The sequence below is a fragment of the Oxyura jamaicensis genome, chromosome 1, assembly GCF_011077185.1.
Source record: "Oxyura jamaicensis isolate SHBP4307 breed ruddy duck chromosome 1, BPBGC_Ojam_1.0, whole genome shotgun sequence".
Taxonomy (NCBI): domain Eukaryota; kingdom Metazoa; phylum Chordata; class Aves; order Anseriformes; family Anatidae; genus Oxyura; species Oxyura jamaicensis.
In genome coordinates this window covers 193,404,616-193,424,151 of record NC_048893.1, presented here as the reverse complement: position 1 = coordinate 193,424,151, position 19,536 = coordinate 193,404,616, and the positions used below count along the sequence as shown (strand labels likewise).

General features: G+C 47.1%; 1 protein-coding gene across 5 annotated transcripts in view; it reads right to left on the bottom strand.

Annotated features, from left to right (window-relative positions):
- The window catches only part of SESN3 (sestrin 3), a 41,249-nt gene extending 26,775 nt beyond the window's left edge, over positions 1-14,474 (bottom strand). For 3 of the 5 annotated variants that reach the window (XM_035328464.1, XM_035328471.1, XM_035328476.1), the window contains exon 1: positions 14,285-14,474. In XM_035328464.1, the coding sequence (XP_035184355.1) occupies positions 14,285-14,413 (129 nt within the window). In that variant the 5' untranslated portion in view covers positions 14,414-14,474. Of the gene's footprint in view, positions 1-11,630; positions 11,838-14,284 lie in introns of those variants that run through there. The other 2 variants (XM_035328483.1, XM_035328494.1) reach the window with 2 other exon arrangements.
- Positions 14,475-19,536: the final 5,062 nt, after the last annotated feature.

The following is a 19,536-nucleotide window of genomic DNA, read 5'->3' as shown; positions in this document are numbered from 1 at the left end:
CAGCGTCCTTCAACTGTGAAGGAAGTGGAGGATTTTTTTTAAAACTCTATTTCAAATATGCTGTTTGAAATAAAAGATTAATCTAAGGGCAGTAAACATCAAAACACTCCAACAATGTATTTTAAAGAAAACCTGTAACAGATTCCATTGCAATCCATGCTGGAACATCTTCAAGTGCTCCAGTATTCCAGCAGAGATCATCCCCACCAAGGATTTGCAGGAAGGTGCACTTAACTGCAAGCTACTATAAAAGCAGACTGGGAGAATTGTTTAAACAGAGGCTGGCACCAAGGCTGCATTCTCTCACCTCTCCTCTTTGGCAATGCTGCCACATTCATTATGAGAAAGCACAGAGACAAAAAAATCAGGCACTGCATGCCTTGAAACATAAAGATTTAGATTTTTACCAAGGATAAGACTCTGAAGGTTATGTCTGCAACTGCAGCTCTTCCAGAAATCGTTAAAGCTAGCTTTAAAGAAGTCTCTGGCTGGCAGCTCCTCGGGCAGGTAGGCACGTGGAGCTCAGCTGCGCAACCTGCTCGAGAAACCATACAAATGTTAATTCAGTTGCTGCCCAGCTTTCAGTTTAACTGATGAAGCTAGACAGTTTGGACAGAGAAGAATCAGAGATCTGCTCATGGTGAGTATAACAAGTCATATCTTTGCACTTTAATGGAAAAAATAACAACAATTTCCTCCTCTGATTAGAATCTCAATCCCCCCACAGTTGCAGGGGAGGAAGCTGGGCTCTGACCCCCATACCACCTCACTGAAATGATTTCCTTCCCAGTTTCAACCACTCATATGATAGACTATCTGCAAAAACAAGGCTGCACTGGCCACACCAGTAGCATGATGGCTGCTGTGTTTGTAAAGCAGCGTTCATTACCTGCGGGATATCACTAATGTTTCTTTGTGGCATCTCAGGGAGATGGTAAAATTGCTGAAGCCCTATACTCCAAAAATAAGCTCATCATGTATCCCTGCTAATGCTCTCTCTCGGTAAGCCTGTGTTCTTGCAGTATTTTCAGCTGGATAAAAACTACTACTGAGCAAATAAATGGTGTCCCAGAATACGCTGCTGCAGAAAAATGCTTTCAAGCACCTTTCACTTACCAGGTACTATATAAAACCAAATTCTATTCTGAGACATGGAAAGTCACACAGATGGCAGAACCATGTTTTTTCTAACTGTTTTTTTCCACACATTTCATGTACGAAATGATCACACGGGTTATTTTAAATCTTTGTGCTGGAACTATCTTAAGACTTATGGAAGTAACTCGCCAAAATTCAGAAGAACAAGCCTTCTCATCCAGATCATTAAAAACAGAGGAAGACGTGCTCAGCTCAGTGCTAGTGCCTCCACAGCTAGCTTTCTGCCATCTTTTTCACACAGGATTACAGTAGCTTGGGTCTTGGAAAGCAACTCTGAACTGTTGAGCTTGCTGTCAGAAGCACGTCAAGATATTTTAATTTATGGCCTCCTGGCTGTCACAGTCCACACATAGCATGGAACACTTCCAATAAAAGGATTAGGAACTGAGAAGCGAGTGACAAGGCCAGACAAAGCAACTAAACCTCTTCCAAAATGTGCAACTAAGCTGTGGAAATCCTTGTCATAAGATGTTGGGGACACCTGGAGTTTATATGTGTTCAGAAGGAAAGTGTTGGAGCTCATGGAAGACAAATGCACAAACAGTTATTAAATATGGAGAAACCAGCCCCAGCTCAGGAAGTTTTCAAGTTGCAAATACTTGGAGACTGGGAGGCAGCTCCAAGGGGATGCCACCATGAACGTGCTCTGATATATTTTCTAATGTAGGTATGAATTGGCATCACCCAAACAAAGGGAAGCTACACTGGACCACTGCCGAATAAAAAGGTCATGCTACTCCAGTCTAAAGGATGCAGCCCACATCAGACAGCTCCACAGCTCAGCCTCGGTGAGCGCATTACTGGGCTATCCATTCAATACAGATGGTATTGCATCACTTACTTTGTAATTTTGAGTACCTTACACTTTAATTTTTTAATAATACTGGTTTTAAGAAGGAAATATTTATTCCCTTTTCTGAATGTGCCTCATCAGAAGTTACATCCATTTAGAGCTGGAAAAGGACAAAAGCCCTGAAGAGTTAAAACATGAAGACAACGTAAGTCTGCACCCTCCCTATTCACTGATGGGGAAAGGATGTTTGCTTAGATCAATATGTACCTGGAAGAATGAAAGAAGGCATTGGCTATGCTACCCCATCGTGAAGATCTTCAGCTAAACTGTTCACATCTAAATTCAAGCCAACATAAAAATATTAAAATACGAGGCTGACACAAGGCTTCTAGTTTACAGGAAAGAGAACTTGTGGCCATGGTTCCCTAAAATTCCACTCACTGAAATGTTAACATGACCCACAGAATTTCAGAAGTTAATCCACTGTAAAGCTTTTGTAACAGTGAGAAACCCCCTCAGCACAAGTTTCTCAGCTGAATGCTCATTTACAGTTGATGACTGTTGAGCATCTTTGTTACAATTCAAATAACATAAGGAACACTGATGCTGTTCTCCCTGCTCTGTCTGGAAAACGATAGTCCCTCTGGATGCCCAACATGAACAATGTCCTCCTCCTTTAAGAGAAGCATGTTTTTTTGATATTTTTATTTGGTCAATGACTCAAGCAGAAAGAACGTGCCAGATGAAAAATAAAATCTCCCTGACTAACATGCTTTACCTCTAGCCTAAAGGTACAGTTTCCAAGAGCAAGCACCTTGCTGTCTAAGCCAGGGGCTTAAGCCTTTTCTTCATTAATCAATTCCTAAGCATTTTTCAGAAGGAGGTGTTACCTACACCATGCATACGTTTATTGGAATAAGTTTTCTTACACAAGTTTCCAGAGACTTCTTAAAAGAAGACCAGAGAAAAGCTATGGGTGCTGGGGCCACAGGTGGAAAACCAGGGGTGAGCCCTTGTGGTTCTTCACCTGATAGGAAATCCTAATGTAGTTGTCAATTAGAACAAATTATTTCTCCAAGGAGAAAGACTGAAGATTGTTTTACAATAAGCAAGGAGCTGACACACCAACCACTTTGTGCTTGATTAGTCTAGGAGAGGTTTGGACAGGAGACCGATAGAGGAAAGGTTTCATCTTGGTAGCATAAATGAAAGCCACTGACTTGCTGGAATGACCACAACAATACTTGCAGTCAACCAGTTTCTGCCTCTTCCCCCCCCCCCCCTTTTTTTTTTTTTAAAAAAAAAAGAACGTTTTGCATCTTAACTAAGTCCTACCCAAGTGAGTCACTGCCATGATACCATTTTCGAAGTATGCTGACTTAACATGGCTGAGCTGGTGGCAGCAAAAACCTATGGTACAAAGCTGGTATTTTCCTGCCAAAGAGATGCTGGTTTTCAAAAATGAAGATTCATAACTTGTAGAGAAAATGTACTGTGCGTAAATACAAGCACATGTCCCGCGTGGCCCAGCAGGCTGGCAGGGCTTCAGATTTACCACCAACCTCAGCACTGACGGGCTTTACTGTCTCCTCAGATTACTGCCCACACTTTTACTAAGAGGACTTTTGGCTATATTTTAGTGATTAAACGACTACAAAAAAATCACCAGCAAGTGCTACAGAAATAATAAAATCACTTATTTTATACCCTGCCCTCTTCTGCAGCAATGCGAGTGGTTAACATGCACTGCCTACTTCCACCCTCCGTTACGTTCCAGCCTACTCGTCCCTTTTCTGTACGAAGGAACCAAATCCAAACTAAAACCCTTTTACTGGAATAGGTCCAGCTCCTAAGAGACAGATTCACAGTCTTTATTTGCACCCAGCTGAGCTCTGTATGGACAGAAAGTAAGACTGTGCAATGGGTATTCCAAATTTTCCGCGAAATATGAACCAAAGCCATAGACCTAGCTTCTAAGACAAGAATGACTCACGTTGGATGGCTGGATGCTGCCTGTAAGTATTCATGAGGCACAGCTTAACCCAAAGGAGTGTCCCATATAAAACAGCAACGGCACTGGATAGTCAAACTGCTTTTGCTTGTACTGCAAGTTTCTGTTGGATAAATAGGTCAAGTAACGACAGCTCTATCTACTATCTTCTGCATAAGTGACCTAAAGAACGGGCACAGAGGGAGACCCTCCTTCCACCTCCGCTCCTGTTCTGCTTTTCAGAGCCAAGTGAAAGACAGCTCCAGCTTGGCCCAAGAGTGCTCTCGTTCCACTTGTCCTCCGCTCTTGTGTAACAGGTACAAACTCTGTCTCCCCTGAAGAACTACAACATGGACTGCAGGTTCCTTCATCCTTTAATTATGCTACGGTTGACCTTTTCAACCAACACACCCTTTCTTCCAACTGCTTCTGAAGCACTCATGTTGAAGGAAGACAACGAGTTTTAAATTGCTGGAATTGAAGTCGCTTATCTCAAAGCAGGTTCTACTTACACGATCCCCAACGTTACTGCCTTGTCCGATTTTCCCCCAGTAACATCCTGCGGGCAAAATCTGAACTACTAATGTAATTGAACAGTTTGTTTGGGTTTTCAGAAAGAAGCCTAAAATGGAAAAAAAACAAAACAAACAAACAAACAAAAAACCATTCTGGAGTCTCCTGAAGCATCAAAACAGCATAAACCAATTGCAGCTATTTCAGTTCAACCCCATTCCAATGGATTGGTTGAAAAGTGTAGATTGCAAAAAGTGAAAATATTGAAGTCCACAATGGTGAAGAAAACAGGTAATAAAAACTATAAGGAAGAATGCAAAATGCTATATATGATTCTAGTTCAAATGTGTTAGGGTTTGTTTTCTGTAAGTTGATCAGTCAAAATGACCTGTTGTTGACTAATGGAGATCATGCACCTGAAGTGTTGTTTTCATGTATTTCCTACCATGAAAGCATGGAAGTTTCCACTGCAGGATGTTAATGAAGAGTCCTGATTCAGACTTTTCCAGCAGTAGTGCTCTTGAAGGAACACTATATCCAACTGAGTTAGAGTCTAAATATGGGTGCTACGACACCAAGCTGCCATGGTGCCCAGCAGTTGTTTCTATCGACCTTTGGAGGAAACAGAACAAGCTGGCTCATAACAAGGAGAGCGCTGGGGTAGTTCTGTAACTTTAATCTTCATTTGCAGTGTGCTTTTATCAGCTCATTACTTCACAAGAATAGCAACAGCTGGAGAGTCTTAGCAGCACGCTTCTACATCATCTGCATGTTATACTACGGGTACTGCGTATGCGTACAGCCATTCTCAGGTCTAGCTTACAGTCAGTACCATGGGTGTTTCCACATACACAGTTTCCTTAATTTTCTAATTCTACCCTAGTTATTGCAGAGAGGCAACGAAGGCTCAGCAGATAATCAAATCCTGATGCTGATTTCCAGGGAGGGTCAAGGTTCACCCCGCCTGCTGAACAGCCAGGGGGTATTTGCATGCAGGCAGCACAGTTGATTTCAAGACACAAAGCATATTGTAGTAAAGCAACATCTCAAGTGTTCTTCCACCCTGGATGAGATCCAGCGGGTGTCAGGTAGAGTATTTAGACAGCGTGTAGGCGCTCCATTTCATTAGAGGGCTAATCAAGTTTCTAAATGCTAGAACAAATTACTATTTCCACACCTCTAATCAGCAATGAGGGTGCTTTACTGAGAAGAATGTCAGTCAACTTGGAGGGAATATTTTTTATTTTTTTTAAGTTAATAGAGATAATTACATTAAAACAGATTTAGAACCATATGGCCAAAACACCTCCAGGTATATTTAGCCAATAATATAACTATATTCCCTTCACCACATGCTAAAGCAGGAGATATTAAACATATTTACAAGCACAAGCTTTTAAATTAAGTTCACTGCTGTTAAGATAGTGCCTTATTAAATAATTTTAACTGCACAGTTCATATAGAAGAGAGAACATATGCTGGCTTTCAATCTTTTTGTCAGTATCAGCAAGAGCAAATCCAATGCAGTAATAGCCCAGAGAGAGATAAAAAATGATTCTGAGTAAGAAACCCTATACTGCTCTAAGTTACACCAGGACAGCTAGCAGTTCTTCATACCATCCATCTAACTCTGACTTGGGTCCTGTGGAATCGCTCAGCAGCACAAGTTCTTAATTCCCAAGCTACCTCTAAGTCAACATTTTCACATGCAAATGAACATTAAACGTGTAAGTGAGAAGACATCTTTGCAGTGATTCCCCTCCTCTCAGGAAGAATTCAGTTGATCTTTTAGAGTTAACTGATACTTTTAAAAGAATTTACAGCCCTCTCTGCTTTCCTGTCAAAACTAAGTTCAAATTTAATGGTCTTTAAAGCAGATACACAATTATGTATTTTGAATGTGAAGTGCAGTAACTGAGATATACTGAATGTATTTACGCGTTTATTGTTCACTCTGAATAGATGAAAGCCTGGGTTGAAAGTCACCTTTGCTTTTCCTCCAATCGTCTTCTGCACCTTTAGAGATAATCGAGAGCTATGGTTCCACATAATTGCCAGGAATGTGGATTTCCTGGCTTTCGTATATGTGAACCTAACGCTTGTGTATGTTTGAAAATGTAAACCACAACTCTAAGGGTGGTCCACGTGCTGACCACACAATATGGAGCAAGTCCACAAGGAACTTACTTGTTGCGTGACGCAGGTTATTTATCCCCTCCAATTCCAGCCTACTTCTAAGAAACAAAGCTGGGAATACTTCATATTTCTCTGAAATTATCATTTTTTTCCACGCAGTGCCCTGCGTAAAAGGATTGCAGGTAGCCTCAAACTGTGTTACCACGTTCACTAGGTTGGATGCTAAGCCCAGAATCCATTAGAAATCCATTGCTGGTCTGTGAAAACAAGATGCTTACCTTGAGAGAAATACGAGAGTGCAATTAACAAGAAAGAAAATAGATTTTTAATCAGGAGATTGTACCTATCTATTTATCTTACTCTAATTCAGATAACCAGGGAAGTTCAGGAAAGATTTATGGCTCCTTTCTAGATTAAGAATTATGGCACCTTTCTAGATGAAGAACACCGATTTCTGTCCCTGGCCCTGAGCACCATCATTTACTCCCTGCTCAGCCCCTCCCTAACTCGCATCTGGTCCAGCCCGCAGTTGTCACAAGCACTGTGCCCTAGAAGAAAAAAGCCTATGCTTAAAAACAGCTAACTCTCAATTTAAATGAGATGTGAAAATGACGGTATTTGAATATATCGATGGCTGATACCGCCTATGCCAAGAACAAAGCCATTAGTTTCTCAGCATCCTAAACATGCAATAAGAATTCTCATTTACAGTAGCATTTTGTCCCAGCTGATAGTTATCCGATGTCTGATAGGCAGGAAGTATCCTGTAATAAAAGTGCAAAGCCAGGAGAGACATTCAAAATTAACAGTCCTTGGTCAGGCCTCCCCTGTGTTATCAGTAACACTGGTTTGCCCAGGGTGTCGTACAGAGAACCCCACACGGGTTCTTGAAACATCCCCAATGCCTTCAGTGGACTGACTGATAAATGGGAGTTTTTGTTCGTGGAGAATATCCCTACCTCCCTGTAAGGGCAGTTCACAAAATATTTAGCTCATCTGCATTACGTGCTCCCTATGGCTTCTACTTAACACAGACTACCAGGCTGGCTTGCAAAGAAAACAACGGAAAGGATCTCTGCATACAAACAGGAACACCTGCAAAGAACAGAGAAATTAAACAGCGTAAATTATTTCCATCCAGGCTTTTCCAAAGCTGACAACGTGCAATTTCTCATGAACCAAGGTCTCCCTCCTGACAGCCTGAATCTCTTTTCTGCTGAAAAACCCCTCTCCCCCCAGCCTATCCTGACCCACGCAGACACAAGCCAACGCTCAGTCTGGCCAAGCAAACCACGCCTATGACCCATTCTTACTCTCTAGCCCTGGAAATGGAAATCTGATAATAAGATCTCAGACAAACTCCCCTAGCTAAGCAAAACCAGGGGGAATTACACCGATATCTGCTCTCTCAAATCTTCCTAGCCAGGAAAAAAAAATAGTTCAAATACAGAAGTGAGCGAGTACCAACATCTCCCTCGCCAACGTGGGAGAGGCAAAAAACCAAGGATGCTTAACGAACCATCTCTTTTTTTTTCAGATTTCAAAACATCGTCATTTAAAGAGACATGAAATTCGAAGCACTAATTAAGTAATATGCATAAATTTAAAGCAAATGCGCGCAGAATCCACATCTCCAAACCACAGCCTGCGATTTGGCTAATGCGATGCACCACTCCTACCAGCAACAGTAAGCCTTAATAGAGGACAACCTCCACGCTTGGCTAACTCACTCTGAACATTAAACCTCAAGGTTTCTTTTGAAGAAAAATCCTCCCCCCCCACTTTCTTTCCCCTCCTGCCTCCACTAGTTCCCTGTAATTCAGAGAAGACATATTCTTTTTTTTCTTTTCTAAATAAAAGTGACGATTTCAAACGAGCAGGGCTGCTGCCAGGCTTGTCATTGCAGAACATCGTCCTCCACTGGAGGTTCGCTTCGCTCATCTCGCTCTCATTACAGGTCTAATGAAAACCTCTCTTCTCATTTTCAGCACATGAGACTAGAAAGGTATGAGGAAAATGTTTTACATTACCATTTCAGATACAAGTGGAGGAACACTCAATACCAGCAGAAATGCTAAAGCAGCAATAGTGCTCTCCGCTTCCAGACACCAAAGCCAATAATTAACACGGGGAGCCAGGGAAACAATTACTTAGAAGGGTCAGACTCTAAAAAGATATGAATTACTTGCAAGACTTGCAAGGATGGAGAAGGAGAGAAAACAGTCATCACTGGGGCTTCAGTGCATATATTCCACAGGAAAGGACCCTGGTCTCTAAGTTTCGTTTTGAGTGTGTTTTGTTGTTGTTTGCTTTGGTTTTAAGCCAGATAAAGAAGAACAATTAATGAAGTCGAGGGTCTTGTTCAGATTTTGGCCCCTCAGAGGCCACATTCCCCACCTCTGCCCCAGCCAAGCAGACGGGAGCAATGCTGGAGCAACCTGTGCTGGTCTCACCACAGCTCCTTTCCAAGGGACAGGAGGACAACCACGGCAGCACGCAGAGTGCCTGAGACAACAGAAAGTCGCTAAAATTAGATGTGATAAAACCAGAGTTAGCTCTCCGTGCTGTTTCCAAATCCCACTGAGAACCCCTTCAGAGAGAGGCCCACCGGAGACCTGAAGTTATCGAGGCAACTGCGAACAGAGGCAGCTGCAGAGCGACAGGACTGTTGCTGAGAGCAGCTAGAACTGCCGAGGATGCTGTTTGATTTTACAAAGTAAGCTTCTCTGCCCCGGCCAAGCCTGACGAGCAGACCTCCGAGGCCAACCACGACACACCACGCGATAACGCGCCATGGAAAACCCGTGGGGCTCTTCCAGCAGAGGCACGGCAGCGTTAGTTTGCATATGCTCAGAAGACATTGAACTGGGACGGCTTTCTTTAAAACAGTCGAGACGTCCTTGAGAGGCCTTTTGATTTCCACAAAACAGGAACCAGCACCTCCATGCACCTCCATGACTCACGGTGACACACATTTTCGCTTACCCAGCCTTATGAGACCTGGCATTAGACTATTTTTGCTTCACTTTTGGGCTACTTTCTTACTCACCCACGTAGAACAATCAAGTGAATGAAAGTGTCTCTTCCCTTTCTCTTTTTTTTTGACGTGACCTCAGCTCACTGAGTCTAGGCCAGTGCTATTGTAAGCGCTGCATCCTTTGATGACATCCACAACTCTTTCTGTCTTAAAAGTATTTTTGAAATGTATTTTGAAGTGTATTTTTGACAGCTCTAGACCTGGAACAAACTCTTCCAGAACCTTACCACTCTGGACACTTAGTTTTCCAGCCTGACCGTGTATTTACAACCCTTTTATATCCATCTGCTCTTCAGCTTATTTCTCCTCACTGGCTCTTGCCATCTGATGTATTTATAGACACCAATCACATCCCCTCTCGGCCTTTCTTTCTGCAGGATTAGAAAAGCAAACTCTTTTAGCTTCTTTTTGTTTAACAAGCATCTAACCAGCTCACCTCTGTGCCTGTTGAACTTAGAGCCATCCTTCGGGGCCTCCCTGCTCCCCAGATGCAGGGTGACTGGAGCTGGAGGACCTCCAGCGCACCAGGACCCTTCTCACTGCTGCTCTTCCCAAAATTTGTCATAAAGCTCTCAGAAGAGGACACTTCAGATCTTACCCACAGAAGACTACTACTTAGCTTATCGTGACCTACTTTGGGTTGTATCATCCGTATTTTTCAGTTATCTGTATGCCTTTCCCTCTACATTTGTTACAGTACCTCGTCTAGCATCGAGACTCGTGTTAAGGAGGGATCCTGGCATGGGGAATGAGGAGCACAGAAATTCTGCCCAGCACACTCGGCGCTATTTCCCTGCCATAGGATCACCCCCATTTGACAGGCTTATGAAAAACCAGGAACAGATCTGGGATTTCACACAGTTTTTCTATGATACCAGCATGGAGATGGGCTCAGGCCTGCTGGGTTGTCTGAGCTGGCTTCACGTAAGGGATGCTCAAAATCATCCCTTTTGTCATTGCTCCCCTATGTCCCCCACTGAAATCTAGCACAAAATAAATGTTTACTTGTGGAACTAAACTTATTTTCTTTTCTCTGTCCTCTCAACCTGTTCTTACACATACAGAAAAGACCTATTCACTTCATAAGCATTGCAATTTGCAACTAAGCTGCAACAGTTGGCAAATCCTCCCTGCTCCTACATTTCCTGGCGTATCAGGATTTTTCCATCCCCTGAAGACTCTTTGCTTGCTGCTGAAAGCCTTCCTGAGGCAGTTATTTGTCCAAAGCAATACCGAGCCCCTCCTCTATGTGCTCTTCTGGCTGGCTCAGGATGTGGATTTCTTTTTGGTACGAGAACCTGGGATTTCAGACAAGCTCCAGCCCCTGTCAGGTCCATGCCCCTGAGCTCCCCAGTCCAGGGGACTTCCTCACCCACACCCTGTCGAGGATTTTCCACCTCTAGATCTGGAGAACAAGCCTTGGCGATGGCAGCAACGCTCAGCCACCTCTGTGCAATACTTGGCTCCAGCACTCGTGTGACATTTTAAGCGTTTTTACCTCCCAATATGCCAAAAATGCTGCATTAAAAAGCACACCTGTCAGGCCCACAAACCGCAACTACGGACCTAGTCTTGCTCACTCTTCCATTTAGTTTAAGCTGAATCCAAGGCTTTGCCTTGGTTGTCTTTCCCACGAGCCGACTTGCAAAACCTAGAACAGCATCGCCTATTTCTGGCTGCCAGTCCTTGCTTTGGCTCTCACGGCCACGTCCATCTCAGCCCTCCTGGCCAGCAGCGACTGCTCTGCAAGGGCACGTGCCTATCTGGAGCGTCCCGTAGCAATAAATCCTGTTGGAAAACTTTATTTCTGTTACGAAAAATCCTCCTCATCGGCACACCTAACTATTGGATCCTTACCTAACTATCGGATCCTTACCCAGTCGCTAGCACCACCCTAGCAGAACTTTTTGCAGCATGAGGTAACTTTGGTTAATCCGAAGTTAGCTGAAACCTGAGCGACTGCACCTGGCTTTTCCTGTTTCCCTGCTGAAAGAGAAACTTACCTTCGCCCGTGAGCATCCCAAATCGGCTAGGCTATTTCCACTTTCGTTACAGGGCAGGGAGCAGCAGCCTTGGTTTGCTCCCTGCAACATTTGCCAGCAGCGCTGCCGACGCTGCAAGCATTCGAGTGCCTTCAGCTCAAGCCTTAAGACTGAGGAGGGCAGAAGAGATTCAGCACGTTTGAAGACCAATCATCCTCCCGGCGTATTATCACATGAGCATTAAAAAAAAAAAAAAAAGCCATCAAAAGAACAGATGAGGCAGCAGTTATCTGGAGATTATTACTCGGAGACTCAGGTCGTGTTCACATCTCACTTCCACCAAGCCTGCCTCCCCCCCACCCCCCGCCCCGTTTCCTACTTGTTTGCTTGCCGGTGAAGTGCAAAAGGTTAAAATTTACAGTGATTTCATTAGCCCAACTTTTAACTGACTACAGACGGAGCCAGCAGCTTTCTGCTTCTATTTATTGCCCAGCCTAGGAAAAACAGATGCAACGATGCCTGAGTGCAAGCACCCAACACCTACAGGAGATCGGCTGGGTTTCGTGGGCTGCTATTAGGTGTCTCTTCTCTGTCCACAATTTTGCAACAGAAGTATTTCAACCGACCGTAGACAAACCCGGACAGCAGTGGGTTGCTTTCAGGAGACCCAGCCAGGCTCCTCTGCTTCACCATACAACCACCACCCCCCCTACATAGCTAAAAAACACGTCTAATCCGAGAAAGTTTCCTATTAGCAGGGAAGTAAAACCTAATCCTTCCCCCCAGCCCGATATTAAAGCGGTATAAAAAGACCTACCCAGCACGATGAGACCACAGCTCCAAAAAAAAAAAAAATAAATAAAATCAATAATTTAAATTTAATTTTAGATATAGAAGCGCTGCCAAGCACCACTTTATTTGTCAACAAAACATTCTGATTATTTGGCAGAACAAAGCCCGCTCCCTCCCTGCTCTCTCCGCAGACGTATTTGGCACCGGTTAATTTCTGTGTCTTCAGACGTATGTCAAGTCTGAAGCTGTTTCGGGCTTTAACCCCGGAGAACTTCTCTCTTGTCCCTGAACGCAGCGAGCGGCCGCCGAGGAGGGACGGGATGCTGGAAGGAAACGGTTAAGAGGCAGGCGCTGCTGATGTGCACTTCTCTGATCCACTGCATTTCTCGCAAGCTGAGCTCAGAGCCCAGCACCAAGTATCAGCTGTAACATGATCCAAGAGTTTATGGAAAAAATAACTGCGCATACCAAGCATGCACATTTAATAAGATTTTGTTTCCATTAAAATATCCGAGAAACATGATTTTTTTTTTTTTTTAAGATCTGCTTCTCCCTCCGACCGAGATGGAAGGTTTCTCCTCCCCCCTGCCTCTAGACACACACCTCCTTTCCAAAACCAAACCCTTAAAAAAAAAAAAAAAGCAGTCCTACTGCAGGGAAGAGAGGCTTGAAAAACAACTTTGATTGGCACTTGGCCTGACCCACAGAGGAAGAAAAACAGATTTTGGACAAAGAGCGCAAATATTTGAGCTCGGTGACTTCGAGGCTTTCTTAGCGTTGAGGAGAACGAACCCGGTGCACAAGGGGATCGCGAGGGGTTGGATTAAAGGACGGCATCGTCGCCTTCATCCCGGGCTCCCGGACTGGCGTTTGCACAGCTCAGCAATTTTAATTCATTTGAGCTGGACAAACAAAAAGCACCTCAGCGAGCTCCCAGCTCCGCAGACGGCCAGCGGAGGTGGCGGCACGGCGGGTCCCCTCCGTGGGGCTCTTAATATCTGCAGGGGGGGCTGGGGGGGCTTTTTTGCCCCCCCATTTTATTTTATTTTTTGAATCAGCTGGGCTTTCTGAACCTCTCCCGAGCCGTACTGCTGCTCGGGGCTTTGCTGAGGAGCAACTTTCCCAGCGGGGCTGGGTGCGGGGTGACCCACAACAGCCCCCCCGGCCCCTAGAGCCACCGGGGACCCCCGTGGGAGTGGGGGCGGCAGGGCCCACCTGCAGCTACGCCCCGGGGGCCCTGACACCCCTACACCCAGCTGGGGCCCCCTTCATTCACAGGGACTGCCTAGACCTTGCCTGGGGGGGGGGGCCTCCCCAGGCCTTCATCTAGGAGGGTACCCCCCAATTCCTAATGGGGCACCCCCCCAGTGCCCAGTGGGGTCTGCCTCTAGAGACTGGTGGGGTTCACCCCAGAGCTTTGTAGGGTCCTCCAAGTCTAGTGGGGTCATTCCTTAAAGAATAGTGGGGTCTGCCCCTAAGGAATAGTGCGGTCATTCCATACAGATTAGTGGGGTCATCCCCCAAACTCTATCAGGGTCCCCTCCGATGCTTAGTGGGGTCTCTCCCTAAAGCCTAATGGGGTCTTCCCCCCAAAGTCTAGTGGGGGTCCCCCCCCAAAGCCTATTGGGGTGTCCCCCCCAGGACCTAGCGGGGTCCTCCCCAATACCTAGGGGGGTCTCCCCCTGAATCCTAGTGGTGTCCAACCCCAAATCTTAGTGGGGTCCCCCCCAAATCTTAGTGGGGTCCCACCCCCAAATCCTAGCGGAATGCCCCCAGATCCTAACGGGGTTCCCCAAATCCTCCCCATCCCCTCACCCCCTGCCCCCCCAACCTCTCCCTCCCCCCTCCCCAGACCCTTCACCCCACCCCCCCCAGCCCCGTACCTGTCTGGGCACCTTGCGGCAGTTCCCGCACACCCGGTACTGCCCGGCGGCGGAGGCGGCTCCCCCCACACCGCCGCCGCCACCACAACCGCCGCCACCCGCGATGGAAGCGGCGCTGCCCCTCTTCATGCTGCCGGGGGGCGGCGGGGCGGGGGCCGGGCGCCGCTCAGCAGCAGCAGCAGCGGGAGCAGCGCGAGCAGGAGCAGGAGCGGGAGCAGCAGCGGGAGCAGCAGCGGGAGCAGCAGCGGGAGCCGCAGCCGCCGGCCGCCCCCATCGCCCGGCCGCGGCCCCCCAGCGCCCCGCCGCCGGGCCGCTGCCCCCCGCGCACACCCCCTGAGCTCTCCGCCAATCGGCGCCGGCCGCCCCGCCCACCGCCCGGCCGGCCGGCCAATGGAAAGCGCCGCCCAGCCGCCGGCCAATGGGATGAGGCTTCGGCCGTTGCCATCTCCGGGCAGCCTGAAGGAAAAAAAAAAGGGGAGGGGAGAGGGGGCGGGGCGAGACCGCGTCTCCGGGCAGCGTTGGGGAGAGGGGAGGGGCCGGGGGTGGGGGCGGGGACTGAGAGAGCCAATCGGGGAGGGGAGGAAGGGGGTATGCAAATAAGGAGGGCAAGCTCCGCCCCCTCCCCGGGGCTGTGAGGGGGTGGGGGGGGGGGGGGGGGGGGCCGGCGGGGCGGGGAAGGAGGAGCGGGGTCCGTGGAGCGGGGTCCGTGGAGCGGGGTCCGTGGAGCGGGGTCCGTGTCCGTGTGTCCGTGTGGGGTCAGCCGGCTTTACCCGGCTCCACACGACCTCACGGAGCTGTAGGGCGTAATTAGGGACAGGAGGAGCCGTCATCTGCTGGGGTAGCTGGGGTGCAGGGCTCTTTCGAGGCACAACCCCCCTCTGGGGGCACAAGCTCCCTTTCTGGGGTGCCAAACCCCCTACGGGGCACAACCCCCGTCTGGGACACAAACCCGTTTTGGGGCACAGCCTCTTTTTGGGACACACCCCTTTTAGGACAAAAAACGCTTTACACAGACCCCCTTTTGAGGCACAGACCCCTTTTGAGGCACAGACCCCTTTATGGGACACAACCCCCCTTTTGGAGTCCCAAGCCCCTTCTGAGGCACACCCCCCTTGGGGTGCTAGCCTCCTCGTACATCGTGGCATCGCCGAAGGTTCCCTTCTCGGACGCCCTTTGGGTGTGCAGCACGCGCACCTGGGCGTTCATGCGAGCGGCCCCGCGGACGCCACGAGTCCCGCTCCGTAAAAGTTTCCGCATGAAATACCGGGCGCTACGTAACGCCTGTCCCAAAAGGCTGCGGTAAGGGGGATTTCACCGTGTTATGGGAACTGAGCGTTACGGCCCGCTGAAATTTCTAAGATTTACGATGTTGCACGCATTGTTTTCAAGATTTCTCCTGGCAAAATAGTTGCAAATTGCCTGCTCGGGAGCTGTGATCTGCTTTGTCTGCTTTTATCCATGGGAATACCTTCTGTTTTTGCAAAATGAAGCATTGTGCAATTCAGTCAGCTGGCTGGGCGAAAAAGGGCACGATGAAATTAGCAATTTACATCTCTTAAGCTTAAGGAGATTAATTGAACCCAGCTCGGGCTGTCTTCGAGAACTCCCGAAAAGTTTCTCAGAGCAAACGTCTCCACCAAACCCACAGCAGCATCCTCTGCCACCAGCTTCTGAAGGAGTCTGTACGCGAAGCAGAGCTGGCTCCAGCAGGCAGGCAGGCACACCGTCTGCTGCAAGTCAGCTCAGCGTGGAAAGCGTCCAAACACCACGGTCACAGGCAATAACGCACGGCGCTTGGAATAAAAAATGAACGCGAGAGCATTCGTTTTTCCCAAGCAGTGTAACAGAAGTGGCATCCCGACGGGAGAAACCCCTGTTCACCTGAGCGCAGGTACTTTGCCGTGCCGCGTTTGCATCCCACATGCTGCAGCACGGCGCTGCTACAGCCCAGGAGACAAAGGGAAGCCAAACAGGTTAGTTTCCACCGTCTAATCTGAATGCAATGCTAGAATGCAAGTAAACAACATGAAGGATGTAAATGGCTTTTTGTTTAGTGCTGAACTCCACCACAATGTTATCTGAGTGAGAAGTTTTAAAGCAAGTGGTAGAGGAGCAGAGTTACAGCCACAAGCGGCAGAGCTGACTCCTCGGCATACGCAAGATCACCTGGAGTCACTTGCTGTCAACGTGCCAGCTTCAAAACCCAAAAACATGTTGGTGAGGACAGTAGCGGGTGAGTTCAAAGCACAAGGAAGAGAATGGGTTTGATTGAGTTAATATTTAACATTGGAACATTGGCAAATGTTCAGATTTCACTAATAGCATTAATTTCCTTTATTCCCACAACGACAAGTAGCCATGACTGGGCAAATTCAGAAGCACGCTTGGGTCCCATTCCTCCGCGCTGAAATTACTCCCACCTTGAGTGACAACTTCAGACCTTTAGCAAAGCCCGTTAAAAAATGGGAACATTTTCCATTCGCCAAGTATGCGAGCTAGGCTGACTTGTAAGGCGGCTTAAATTTGGAGAAATTGGATATCTAGTCTCTGTTCCGCCACAGACGTCTTGTGAAAGGAGGCGGGAGGTATATGCCCAGATGCCTGAACTCTTTAGTGGACTAACTCCTCTCGCTTAAACCATAAACACTTAAGTACCACTGTGGCTCTCAGCCTTGCCTTTCAGTGCTGTAGTGTCTGAGAGCTGTCAAGAGAAACATAAGCCTTGAAAGTGCTTCATTGTTTTTGGGAACAATACAGCAAATGGAAGTTGACTGAAATCTTTTCCTGCACCCCCAACAAATCTCCTGGATGTTTTTTCTGAAGTTCATTTTTTTTCCCTCTCCATTTTCCCAAGTGTTTAATGCCTAATGGAAATGAGAGACGCGCTTAGCAGAGCCAGGCGCCGTGCTCACCCAGTATCAGTACCAGACAACTGGTGCATAGAGAAAATTTCAAATTTTTCAAGATACCCGAAGTCTTTGGCCAGATGCAGTGCTTTGAAATGAATTGTTGGTTGATCCATGTGTAAAATGTGTAAAACGCCATGTATGTGCCCAGCTTGCACCATCTGCAAGTCCTGCTGCCTGCAAAGACGTGTGCGTGTGTGCGGCCGATTTTAAGCCCTCAGCTTGTTCCGTTTCAAGCTAAACAAGTGCGTAAATTCTGCAGAATAAAAGCCTTCCTTTGTACAGACTGACTTCTTGGTGAGCATGGCCACATTCTTGAAAGTCCTCCTTATGAATCTGTTTCTCAAAAGAAGTATTACCAAAAGTATTCGGTGCTCCTTTCACAATTGTCTGGCAGCTTTTAGGATCCGGCCGCGCATCCCTTGCCATCCAATGCTGCGCGTTCCCTTCAGTTTTTGCCCAGATACTGAATGGAAAGGGAACGCAGAATCCCGAAATGAGGAGGTACTTTAATGACAAGCAGCCTGGCATGCTGACCTGCCCAGAAGTGTTAAGAAAGTGGTGAATTCTCTGACCACCACCAGTCCTCTCTGCTGAGATCACCTGAAGAGGCTGCCGGTTATTGCCATGTCTGGGAAAGGGGGGATTTTTTTCCTGATGGGATGGAGCGCACTGGCTTGAGACCATCACAGCCTTCCAGACGCATTGCTGACCTGCCGAGAGAGACTGGCACAAGTGCTTGCTGGTTTAAACAGACTTTTAGGAAACAAACAGTAATACAACACAACAAAGGAGGAACACACTTCCAGAGGACGTAGGGATTTCTCCACCTTCTGAAGGAATCGGATGCATTTTTGGCATTTTTGAATGAGCACTTACACCATGGTGTGATACCAGCTTTGAGCTCATGCTGTGGCTGCGGTTGCCATATTTCTGCCTGGACTTTCCTAAGCAGAAAGTTGAGAGCTGTATGGTGCATCTCCACTGCCCCAGCAAGCATCACACCCAGCTGCCGTCAGTTGAAAACCAAGCTGGTAAATCAGAAGATGCTGTGTAGATAGCTGTGTCCTGGAAGAGACTGCCTGGCCACAGTGCGCATGCAGATGCTCCAGGAGTGCTCAGTAGGTCCACACAGTTCCTAAGACATGACTGTGCTGTAAAAGCGTGCAGTGCTTTCATTGTCCATACCTTAATGCAAAAGCTTGATGCTTCTTGGCTGGATCGACAAGATCAGTGCTGTAAAATTGAGCAATTTTCGCAGTGAATGTGTTTGCAATTCACAGACATCCAGCGGCTTGGACAGAGAGGAGATGAGGGTGCAGCTACCATGCAGTAGCTCCGACTGGATTGCTGCAGCACTACAAATTGTGTATGAAATTAAAAGATCCTCAAATTGTGGTCAGAAAAAAAATCGGGAGCAGAAAAAGAGGGCACATGTGCACCTAACTGCCTTACCCGCTCTCCCCATCTGACTGCCGGTATAAAGCACGGTGCGAGCGTGAGACAGGTGATTGGCACATGTCACAAGCCTCACATTTCATGGGTCCATGAATCATTCAGGGAAGCCATATGAAACACGGATAGGAAAATTGATGTGGTTTCTCAAAGGCCAGAAAAGGCAGCACGTTCCCAGCACGTCAAACAAGTGACAGCCCTGCATTCATTACCATCAGGTTTAGTGCGCCCGTTTAGCATTGCTTGCGCTTGATTTGTGTTACAGTGGTAGAGGAAGGAAGGGCAGCAGATAAAGTTTGTGCCCCGACACTATGAAATGACTTCCCGTCCTTAAAATTACGCATGCTAATTTGCAAAATGAGTGTTCGGGTAATTACCTGAGACAGTCAGATGTGATAGTCTGTGGAATTCTTCCTCGAGGGCGGGGGCGCACACCTTTTGACTCGCAGCATTTAAACCCTGTATAGATAAAGCACTCAAAATTATGTTTATCATAAGAAGCAATTACGGCCTGGCCCAGGAGAGCTGAGCTCCCTGACTTAATAGGCCTTTTTCATATCTAATTTCTTTGATGGTTACGTAACTGTAAAAAACATTAAATCACCACCCAAACAAGAAGTCCCTTCTCCTCTCTCTCTTTATGTTCTTCTGTGGTTTGCATGGTAATTCGCTAAATATATTTCAGCATGTTGTTTACTTCGCTTCAGCCTTCTGAGACCACTTTGGTCAATGCTGCGAGGCTGTAAACAGGGATCATCTGGAAAAAAAATAGGTTTTGCATCCAGTTACATTTGGAAGTATTCAAGTTAACCTTAGAGGTATTTTGGCCCATACAGTTTTTGGGAGCGAGGCAGCACGGAAATGTATTAATTGAGAACAATCCAAAAAGCG